The sequence below is a fragment of the Mesoplodon bidens genome (assembly GCF_964165515.1).
Source record: "Mesoplodon bidens genome assembly, chromosome: 10".
Lineage (NCBI taxonomy): Eukaryota > Metazoa > Chordata > Mammalia > Artiodactyla > Ziphiidae > Mesoplodon > Mesoplodon bidens.
In genome coordinates, this window is record NC_138172.1 from 98,534,988 (window position 1) to 98,547,538 (window position 12,551).

Consider the following 12,551-nt stretch of genomic DNA (forward strand, 5'->3'; position numbering starts at 1 on the left):
GTCATTCATTTTGATCAGATGCTTATATATTCTATGATTTGAGAAACTATAATGGCTTATTCTGAAATGATTCTTGTGTAATAGATGTCATAATCCATTGAATATGAGATCCTTTTTATTGGAGAAGTATCACATTACAAGTGCCCTGCAATATGCATTTTAAACTCATTGTTCCAATTTTCACTGATTTACAAAAGGGTTTTTTTGTTTGTTTTTTTTAGAGGAAGACAGCATATTGAACAGAATTTGAATCTATGACCAATAAAATAACTAAATAACCATGATGATTAATAATTTCTTTGTAATTACATTGCATATCTATAAATTAAGTGATGAGAAAGTTATCATAAATATGTTCTTTTAGCACCCCTACAAGTTGATAATAGAATTCTCTATGATTGATTAACAGAGCTGCTTCATGAGAATGGACAAGGAGGATCCCAAGGTAAGAGACCAATTATTTCCAGTCTTTTATATTAACATTAGTTGTAAATTAATTGAGATGGTTTCATGCAAATGCTAGCCTGGTTTTTCTAACTATAACCATTAATTGATGACCTATGTAAAGTTTTGATGGCTGCAAATATTTAATACAGCTAAAGTTGGGGGGAGGAATTAATTCTGGCCCAATTTCCTATAATTACATAGAATTTATAATCTTAAACAGCAAAAATGATTTAACAGACTTACTATTGCAGGATCCTACCATGTCATATGGTATATTTGGATTCACTAGTTTATGAGGCTATATGCCATTCTTTTTAAAGACTGTTTCTTAGGCTGTAAACAAATTCTTTGAGGTGAAAAAAGACAAAGAGTATAGTGTTTTCAGTCTTAGCATGGGAATTCATACTTGTGAGTGTTAGGCTCCTTAGGTAAGAAATTCTTATGTGTATTAATCTAGGAACTTAAAGGTAATCCTTTAAAACCTAAGTTTCAAATTCTTAGTTTAATACATATAAATTCATGCCAGAACCACACTGGAGTTTTTGCCAAAACATTAAGTGCAAGTTTCTGTATATACGTGATTTCAAATTCATGAGGAATAATTCTATTAAGTTTTTTTCTCAGTGTGTGTTTAGTTTTTCTCAATCATTTTTTCTCACTTATTAAAAGAACTCCTTATGGTACTTATGAAGAGAAGGCACTGATTATAGTTGTCTTTTAATAGCTATGGTTATTATTTCTATTGAATTTATGCTTAGACTTTACCATTTGCTATGTGACCTTGGGCTAATTTCTTAACCTTTCCTTGCTATTTCTGCCAAATGGACATATAATACCTGCCACAATGGAGTAGTTATGGGGATTAAATTATTAATAATTACATCAGCAGAGATGATAAGCACATACATAGAATGATGAAGATACTGACAATTGATGCTGATGATAAAAATATTAATTAAGCATTTCTTGAGTGCCTACTGGGTACCTGGCACAGTCCTAAGCACTGTTCTAAATAAGGTAAATATTAACTTATTTAAACATCATAACAGCCCTAAAGGTTAGGTCTCATTTTTGATCCCCATTTACGGAATAGTACTCCCTAAAAATTTCATTTCCACCTAGATTCACCACCCCTTTAGTTCTTTGCTATTAGTTTGTGTAGCCAATATTTTATTTCTTTTTGTCTTTATGAGCCAAGCAAATTTGTTTTTCAAGCCAGCTTGAGCCCTAATTCTGAGGGATCCTAATTCAGATGATGTATTAGTCAGGATTCTCCAGAGAAGCAGAATCCAATAAAACCAATAGAAAGAGACAGAGATCTATTTTAAAATTTGGTTCTCATCTTTGTGGGAGCTGGCAACTCTGAAGTCCTTAGGGCAGACTGGCAGGCTGATTCAGGGAAGAGTAATATGAAGTTCAGGAAGGAGCTGAATTTTGCAGGGCAACAGGATGGAAACTCAGGTAAGCGTTAATGTTGCATTCTCGAGACTGAAATTCACAGGGCAGGCCAGTAGGCCAAGAACTCAGACTGGATTTTCTCTGTTGCAGTCTTGAGACCAAATTCCTTCTATTTGGGGAAACAGACTTTGCTCTTAAGGCTTTCAACTGATTGGACGAGGCCCACCCACATTATGGAGAGTAATCTGCTTTTCTTGAAGTCTACTGATTTAAATGATAATCACAATATTACCTCCATGGCGACATCTAGATGGTTTTTAACCAAATAACTGGGCACCATTGCCAGCCAAGCTGATATATAAAATTAAGCATCACAAATGGTTATTTTAAATCTGTCAGGCCTCTATATTTTTAGTATAATATCTGAGTCAGCAAATATACATTGAATACCTTTTTTGTGTGTGCTAGACATTGAATAAGGCACTTGTATACCTAACACATCCCTTCCATATGACAACTCTTTGCAGCTTGGAGCCCTTGAAACCACCAGTTTGTGCAGGTAGCACTTACAGGTAGCATCTAATAGGTCTTCCAGTATCATTTATGAGCTCACAAAAGTTTTATGGCATTTATGGAATAGACAGGAACTTCACCATGTATTTCATACAGGAGAATATAACTGAGACTTAGAAAGTTTAAGGACGTATACAAGGCAATACAGTGTACAGTGAGCAAAGAAGGAAGACCAGCAGTTCTCTGTATACTGCACCCTGCATCTCCCTCCAAAAAAGAGGCTCTCTTCCATTGGTTAAAAATGTCAAGGTTCTTGTTAAAATCCTAACATTGAAGACATGGAAAATTCCATATTTTACCTACCAGTATTTTTTTAGAGACTGGAAGAGAGAGGACTACTTTATATTTACATGCATGCATGTAGCTAGATGAGTAGATACATTTTGTAGATGATACTGATTTCAGATGATAGAGAGAGAAGTGAAGTACACTACCATTTATATAAGTGCTGGCATTTCTATGCAAGTAAACAAGGCAGGCCAAGTAAAGTCCCTCTGTGTGTACAGAGCTCAGGAACTATTCTCGGGGATCCTAACTCAGGAAATGAACCCAAGAGCTCTGGCTTCTCCTAAAACCATTCATCTCCCAAGCTGGTTTCAGCAAAACAGCAAGTACATGGTAAGATGTTGAAGTAAACAGCATGTAATATCAATGTATGGAAAAGCACACTTCAAGATGTATTTTGTAAGGGGGAAAAAGGCATTAAAGCACAGCTGTATGTTGCTCACTTTGGGAATATGGCAGGATGGACAAAGTTTGTTGGCAAGGTAGTTAGTTTTTAATCTTAAAACCTGGGCTTTACTGATTTCCCAGCACATTAAACATAAATAGTTTGCTAAATTGTTAATAATGAAAAAATGAAACTTGATCCCATGTAAGAAAAAAGGTGGTTAAATTACTGTGTGTTTAGTGACACACGTTATGTTAAAGTGACAAAGAGCGAGTGGAATTCATGTGATCTTCTTGGGGTAAACAGAAGAGAGCATCGTGGAGGAGACTTTGGGTTCTGAAGAGCTGGTGAGTTCTGGTAAGATTCTTGGACTCTACAAAGAGGACGGTGAAGCCACCTCTGCTTACAGTGAGGAGATTGAAAGATATGCCCAGAAAGACATAATTCTGCCTGGAAGTTCTTCACTGGAAAAGGTCAGCACTAAAATCTATATCAAGAAATGTAAAATAATCTCACTTTTAAAAACAACAGGTTGAAATGTCGGTCCTGCACATCGTCTCCTGATATTACTTAGCCACACACCCCTTCCTGACTTGATCCATGACTTTCTGAGACTTTCCCCTTGTTTTTCATATACATTTTACATGCAGAACTTATACTGTCTTACCAATATCAATCCTAACCCTTGCACCATTTAGTTTCACTTCACCTTTTAAAATTTCATGTTAGAGTGATAATTTCTAGCATATGATAAAATATCTATAGTACAACCTGAAACCAGCATAAACTTACTTGGATAAAATTAAGAAATGACTTGGACTCATTTGCATAAACACCATATAAATATGTGAATAATCTCATATTTATGAAGTCACCATTAAGGGATTTAGTTTGTGCATTGTTGTAACTAATTCCAACAAGGGAATCTTTAGCCTGTGGATTGTGTTGGCTTCAGAGATATCCTTTTTGTTTCCTGCACCTATAGTTTCTATTTAAGTGTAATGTAATATCATATGCTCTGGTTTACCAAAGAGGGGAAAAATATTTTTTCTAGGTAGTCACCTTATCCATCTTAAATAAAAATACAAGAATCCCACAAGTTTAGGTCTGTGTGCGTGCGTGTGTGTGTGTGTGTTTGTGTGTAGTTTCTTATGAAAGGTAAGCTGATTTAGGATAAAAAGTAAAAAAGTATATTATCAAGTGAGGAAGACTGTTCTCAGTGATGTCTTTTATAATATCAGGTCACAAGTGGAAATATTTTCCACTCCAGAATTGTGGGGAAATTGTTTTGTTTTGGGGGGTACTCTCTAATTTGGAGGGTGAAAATTCCATAACAGTTTATTTTTTTCATTTGTGCCTCTTATATATGAATATCTTGGACACATTAAGGTTAAATCTATTTTGAGCTTTCTTAAGTAAGTGACCCTAATTAACAAGTACAGTCTTTCCTAACATAGGCACCACTCCTGTACTGGGTTGAAATGTGTCCTCCCAAACTCCCTAATCCCTGGCAGCTGTGACTGAACTTATTTGGAAGTAGGGTCTCTGCAGATGTAATTTAACTAAAGATCTCCAGATGAAATCATCCTGACTTTAGATGATTGGACCCTAAATCCAATGACCAGTGTCCTTAGTAGAGAAAGGAGAGAGAGATTGGAGCATCTGAGTCACAGACCCACAACACATAGTGCGGAAGCCATGTGAAGACAGAGGCAGAGATGGAGTGATGCATCTGTAGGAAAAGGAACACCAAGGACGGCCACAGTCACAGAAGATAGAAGAGAGGCACAGAGTGGATCGTTCCCTAGAGCCCCACAAAGGAACCAACCCAGACAGCAGACCTCTCACACCAGAACTGTGAAACCCTAAATTTCTGTTGTTTGATGTCACAGAGCTTGCGATAATTTGTTACTGCAGAAGTAGGCAACAAATGCTGCTCCAAGGGTGAAGGATCCCATGAGCAAGATTACACCACTTCATGGCTATTTTAACAATGTTTTTTATCTTTATCAAGACAGGGCTCTCAAAAGACACTGAGGTGAAAACAAATGCATGGCTCTGTCTTTGCATATAACCCTTTTTAAACGATTATTTTCAGATGTATGTTCTGCTACATTAACAGTTCCACATTTCCATTTATTTATTTATTTTTTGTACCATGTGGTGCCATTGTATGTATTTCAATTTACCATCATGCTTTAAAGAACAGGCACTTGGATTCCTTTAGGATATGTAGCTTCTGGATTTTATATCCTCATCCTGTAAAAGGTAAGCTGAGGAGTGGAAAGCTCACCTGCTGTGCTCCTTGAGCTTGGTTTCCACATCTGTAAATGGGTGGAAGTGAGATCTGCTTCAGGGCACTGTTAGTAGGATGAGGTGGGCCGGTGGTCAAGAATCCAGCACAAAATAGGTGCTCATTAAACGGCGGGGCACTAGAGAGAGAAAATATTCTATGGCCCTTTCTCAGGCCAATGCTCATCATGTTCTCACCCTCACCGTGTTAGGAAATTCTCTGAACACCCAAGCCAGCATTATATGTGGGAAAAAGCTTCAGATCTGGTATTAGAGCTCATGGCTTATCCTTGGTTTGGATATTTATGTGAACTTGAACCTCTATGTAAAATAAGGCTGAAAAATTTGAGCCTCTTCTGGTTGTGGTGGAGATTAATGAGATGTGTCCAAGTGCCTGGTAGTAAATGTTCTCCTTTTCTCATGAGTCATTTTATATACTTGTTGAGACTGTTACCTATTCTTACTTTTTATTGCTATTGTAATGGTGAACTGACACTTAAAAAAAGTCAAAGCTTTTAAATGGAGATGGGGGCCGATCCCAGCTGTGGTGAGTGCTGCTGGGTGAATCTCTTCTCTTAAACTATTTATCTATACCTATTAATTTATATGAGGACTTGGTTGGTTGCTTCTTGCCCCAACATTATAGGGCCTTGTGGTGGTGGTGAATACAAAAGAATCTAGATCACAAGAAGATATTAAAGGAATTTACTAAGAGGTTACCATGTGGACTGGTCTGTTAAAGGGATTACCACATGAAATCCCATCAGACATAGAGATCCTGACACTCCATATGCATCTTGGAGGGGACAAAAAAAAAAAAGAAACAAGAAAAAAATTGTGCAGAGTGAGAGAACTCTCTTAGTAAACTCTGTGACACCTTGGGGCCCCAAGCACACCTACTGTGGGACCACTTTTTTCCTCTCCAAACAGAACAAGACACAGAGAGATGAAGAATTTGCCTTCTCACTTTGCAAAAGCATTGTGTGTGCTTGTGTGTGTGTAGGTGTTGGCGGGTGTGTCACAGAGCCCAGCTGGACCAGCACCACTTCTCTCCCATGATTCTGATGTGAAACTGATGAGAAAATCACTCATGGAATCTACCTTTAGTTAGCAGGGTGTGACACTGATGTCCGTAATGCCACAATCACACCTGAAACAATAGGGAGCGTCATCCTAGGTAAGTCATCCTGGTTAAGCTCTCTTAGGTGAGCTTAGGTGAGTTACTCACTGAGGACTTCCAGAAGTACTTGGAGGAGAATTTTGCATTTGACTGAGGTCTCATGATGAAGGTAGGAGCCTGTGAAATGTGGTGATTAATGGGACCGCTTATTATTCCACACTGATCAGTCCACATGAGGTAGGCTGGTCCTGCAACCGTGTCAGAAGGATGCTACAGTTGACGTTTCTAGTACAAGGCAATTGAGATAGCAGGGCACCTCAGGGCATGATGAGATTATGAGGGGTAGCACCAAAGAGCTGTGGTGGACTGCAGGGGACACACACTCTTGGGGTCAATTAGAAGATGATATTTCCAGGGTCATGCAAATGATAAAATATTATTTTTATTGTTACCATAGGGCAATTTAGTGGCTTAAGTATATAAAGTTACTTTAGAAATATTTGGGCTGACTTTTTATATCCCATTGATATTGGAAAGCTGTGGAAAAGACATTATGAAAGGACTCAGCTCTGAGAAATTATCCAGTCAGGAATAAAACTAATCAATTAAGTGCATAGTTATAACAGATTTAGTCACAGAGGAAATCCAAGGAAACAGTAATACATTGTCTTTCGAATAAACATTGAATTGGAAATAAAATAATTTAATTTTCCTTTTTAGCATCAGGAGGCAGTGTTTTCCTGGACATTTCTTAATATGTATTGTATGTGATGTACCTGTCCCTAATCAGTTACAGGTAACTAGGTTTTCCTCTGAATTTTAAATATAAACATTCCATACACTTAGCTTATTCAGTTAAGAAACTATGCTTTAAGGACTTTTAAAAATGACTCATGTGTAGTATCCGATGGTAGTCAGGGAAAATTATTTTACGTTTTCATCTTGATTGTAAAAATAAAATAAAGCATTTAGAGTAGTGGTGGATTAGGCATGTTAGCCTGAATTAAGCGTCTTCCAGGGAAACATTCTGAAAAGCTTGCCAGCGTGTATCGGCAGCTAACGCTACTTTTCTAAATTCTTTAAAACTGCCTGGCATTTAGCAATGGGCATGAATCAAATATGACTGTATGTGTGAGTGACACTCAAGTCTGAAGTCTGATTCTTGAATATGAGAGACAATGTAAAAATGTAAAATCAAAAAGCACTGATGACATCAAATGCCATTCTTTGCTGTGGGGAGTGCAAAATGGTACAGCCATTTTGGAAAACAGTTTGGCAGTTTCTTACAAAACTCAAATACTCTTACCATATGATCCCGTAATCACTGTCTTCAATATTTACCCAAATGAGTTAAAAACTTAGGTTTACACAAAAATCTACACATGGGATGTTTATAGCAACTTCATTTATAATTGCCCAAACTTGGAAGCAATCAAGATGTCATTCAATTGGTGAATGGATAAATAACCTGTGGTTCATCCAAACAATGGAATATTATTTAGCACTAAAAAATGAGCTGCTAAGTCATGAAAAGACATGGAGGAACCTTAAATGAATATTACTAAGTGAAAGAAGCCAATTGAAAAGCCTTCATAGCAATTCTAACTATATGACATTCTGGACAAGGCAAAATAGGGAGATAGTAAAAAGATCCATGGTGAGGTGGGAGGGAGGGATGCATAGGCAGAGTACAGAGAATTTTTAGAGCAGTTAAGCTAATCTGTTTAATACTATAATGGTGGATATATGTCATTATACATTTGTCTAAACCCATAAAATGTACAACACCAGGAGTGAACCATAATGTGAACTATGGACTTTGGAAAATTATTGTGTCAATGTAGGTTCAAATGTTGATGGTAAGGGAAGTGTGTGTGGCAGGGGAGGGGGAATATTTGCACTTTGGGGATATGGGAAATCTCTGTACATCAGGTGATAATGATGTGTCAGTGTAGGTTCATCGATTTTGACAAATATGCCACTCTGCTGGGGAATGTTGATAGTGGGGAGGCTGTGAGTGTGTGAGGCCAAAGGTATATGAGAACTCTGTATTTTCTACTCAATTTTGCTGAGAAAATAAAACTGCTCTGAAAAATAAAGTCTATTTTTTTTAAAAAGTGCTAGTTTTGTAATGTGTCATAATGACATTATGGTTATGAAAAAAATGCTGTCCTTTAAGAGATGGATACTGCAATATTTAATGGTGAAATGTCAAATGTTTTTAATTTGCTTTAAAAATTTCAGACTTTGTACATATATATATATAAATGGAGCAAATACAGCAAAATTTAATCATTATTAAATCTAGATAATGGGTATGTAGTGGTTTCATTATATAATTCTCTCTACTCTTTTATATATTTTGACATTGTTCATAATTAAAAGCAAAAATACTTTTATGCAATTACCACACATTAATTTATTTTTGAATTCTGTTGAGACCATTTAAGTCACCAGTCCTAGACTCTGGCAGAACATTAGAATCACACGGGGATTAATTAAGTTAGAATTTCTGGGTAGTGGTAGGGGAGTGGGTATTTTAAGAAGCTCAAATATGCATCAAGAATTGAGAACCAATGGTCTAACTGCTCTATTCCCGGTTTCTGAAAATAAAGAAAATGATGTAGTGAACAATTTTTTCATGGTACCCACAGGCTCAGTCATGTAACTCTCAGCTATTTCTAGCCATAAGTCAACAGTAGCATGGTGATCTCAGCTTCCCAAACTCTAGTGACCATAATAATTTCCCATTAATGTGGTCATATATGACTGATACATAGATGGATGGATAGATAGATAGATGATAGACAGTAAATAGAATTTTAATATACTGAACTTAAATTTATTGAGTACCAGGCATTGGGACAGGAGCTTTTGTCACCTCTTTTTCTTTTTGTACATAACTGTGGGAGATAGGTGTGATGATCCCCATGCTTTAGGTGAGGAAATCGAAGCTGAAAACTTGTTATTCTTTTCTCATGTTTCACCCAGAATTCTCAGATGCCCCTGTACCCTTTCCTTGACTCTTCAGAGTTTCTTTTATTCCATTCTTTGAGGCAGCTGCCAAAGCATTTTGCTGTAGAAGGTCACATGGGCATACTCTTTCTAATTCTTGTATCTGTGCCTTCTCTCATCCCTCATTGCTTTCCTTTCAGCTCATTACAACTCAAGTCTCACCTTTGAGAGAACTGACTAAAATATATTTAAATAGCATGCCATTTAAATTATTTTTTAAAAAGCAATTTTCCACTGTAGATTTAGAAACCAACAGATCTATTTTAGCCAGCATAATTTCTGATTAACTAATTTAATCTGTGCGAAATTACATAAGCAAACCTGAAACAAGACTCCATCAATTTTTTGCCTTTGGATGTAACATAATATTTTCAAAAATGAACCAAATAGAGTAATTAGCCCCCAGGCAGAGCAAATGACTCTAATCACCATCTCCCACACATTTCTTTGGTGGAAAGACCAAAAATGAAAATAAAAATGTGGCAGCACATGGGTTAAAGCCCTGCATGTATCCTATTAAGTAACAGTTTGGAATAGCAATACAAAGAGTTACCTTTTTAGAAGTTCAAAAAGAGAAAAGAATTGATGTCTTTGCTTTAGGCTGCCAACAGCTCTCTTCTGATGGACTGTTGATTTCAACAGTGCTTGACTGCCTGTAATTACACAGACAAATTTTATTTTTCAGTTCTTTAGTTTATTCAGTTTTTATTTGGTTTCAATTCCATTATTTGTGGCAGAATAAAATCACAAATAAACTGTTCTAATTGTACTAGGTGAGAATCAACCTTTTATATTTGAAAAGGAGAAGTGATCTATGAAGATCCATCCTTAGGAGGTAGGACGTCTGAGTTCTGGGTCCCAAAGTTCAGACTAGCTCCCTATTACTTGGGAAAAACACTCAAGCAGTCTGGATCTTGGTTTTCATAGTTGCATAATTAGAGGGCTGGATTTCATCATTTTAAGGTTCTTTTAGTTCCAAAAATTTTAACGACGCTACCTTATATTTAAATATAATAGTTATTAAAGAGATACCAGATAATCCCCAATTCATGATATGGTGAAGATTTTCTTTTGTGTGGGTTAATTATATTTTACTTCAGTATTTCTAAATTTTTGTGAGCATTAAAACCAACTGGACTGCATGATAAGGTGGGCGCTCTGATTTGTTGGGTTTAGAGGGTGACTAGGAACCTATAGTTTGAATAAGTTCCCTAGATGATGCTACTGCAAATTGTGCTGTGGAGTAGAAGGGGAGCACAGGGAGGTAGAGCTTGAAAGCTGGCAGCCGTCAAACATCACAAAAGGAGCCAGACTCTTGAGTACCTGAATTTGCCTAGTTTGGGGTTAATTTGCTTTTTTATTTTTTTAAGTTTTAAGGTGAAAGCATATATTGATTTTTATATTTTATGTCTTCCCTACAATGTAGACTTTAAGTGCTCTAAATTTTCTTCTCTGTACTTTTTTGCTGTATTCCACTAATTTGGCATGTTATGCTTTATCATTTAGTTCAACATATTTTTCAATTTGTCTTGGACCTATGGGTTCTCTGGAAGCATGTTGTTTAATTTCCAAATATTTGGGGAGTTCTAGATATCTTACTGTTGTCGATTTCTAATTTAATGCAGTTGTGATCAGAGAAAATACTCTGCATTATGTTAATCCTTTGACATTGATTGCAACTTGTTTTAAGGCGCAGAATGTGGTCTATCTTATTGAATGTTCCATGTACCCTTGAGAAGACTGTACATTATGCTCTTGTTGGGTGTAGTGTTCTATAAATGTCAAATAGGTCAAATCGTTCGATGGTACTGTTAACATTTTCTACATTTTTACTGATTTTTTTGGTCTTTTTCTATGAATTATCAAACTCCCCAAGTATGACTGTGAATTTGTCTCTTTTTCCTTTTAGTTCTGCCAGTTGTTCTTTCGTGTGTGTAGAAGCTTTATTATTACACACATACACGTTTAAGATCATTGTTTTTCCCTTTAATCATTATGAAATGCCCCTCTTTATCTTTGGTCATTCTCTGTATCTTGAGGTCTAGTTTGTCTGATGTTAATATAGTCACATCTGATTACCCATGCTTAGTGTTGCATGGTTTTTATTTTTTCATTCCTTTACTTTCAAAATTTTATGTGAAAGGTATGTTTCTTGTTAATGACATATATTGGGTTGGCCAAAAGGTTCATCCAGGTTTTTCCCTTAACGTCTTATGGAAAAACCCGAACGAACCTTTTGGCCAGCCCGAATAGTTTGGTCTTAGTTTTTTACTTTAGTCTGACAACCTCTTCCTTTGTATAAGGATATTTAGACCATTTACACCTGTTAAAATCACTAATATGCATGGGTTTAAATATATTATCTTGTTATTTGATTTGTCTTGTCTGCTCTTTGTTGCTCTGTTTCATGCTGAATCAAGTAGGTGGGTTTTTCTTTTTTTGTATCCATTTTATCTATTCTATTGATGTTTTTATCATGCCTCCTGGAGATTTTTTTCTTTAATGGTGTTCTAGAGATTACAATATGTATCTTAGTCTTACTTATCATAGTCTGCCTTCAAAAACATTTTGCTACTTCACAAAAAAATTTAAGAATTTTACAATAGTATATTTCTAACTGTGAAATCCCATGCTTTGTGCACTTGGTGTTGTATATTTTACTTCTATAAATATACTATGACCTCCAATACATTGTTATTATTATAATTTTACTGCAACTAGTCAATCGACATTTAAAGAAATTGAAAGACATATATCTTTAAAAATATAAATGGTAAAACATTATAAAGGTCTCTCCCAGGAGTGAATAATAATTTTCTGGATTTTATTGGATTATGCTTTCTTTTGACCTTACCTCTGAAATAGGCTATAAAAAACTGTGATTGTGCAGATTATCCAGCTTTGTTTTATTTTTCAGGTGGGAGGGACATTCTTTTGAGACTTTTTTGACTTAAGTAGAAGCAAAAGTCTCTCTTGCCTGAATCTTCAAACTCTCATTTAAATTTTTTCCCTCTTTACCAAACTATTATTTCAAAT

At 35.9% G+C, this 12,551-nt stretch overlaps 1 protein-coding gene across 1 annotated transcript in view; it reads left to right on the plus strand.

Moving 5' to 3' along the window:
* LOC308624337 (uncharacterized protein) overlaps positions 1-12,551 on the plus strand; it is a gene marked incomplete at its 3' end in the record, with an annotated part of 268,953 nt that overhangs the window by 43,576 nt on the left and 212,826 nt on the right. The window contains 1 exon segment of the mRNA XM_081247419.1: positions 3,395-3,561. Coding sequence (XP_081103545.1) covers positions 3,395-3,561 — 167 coding nt within the window.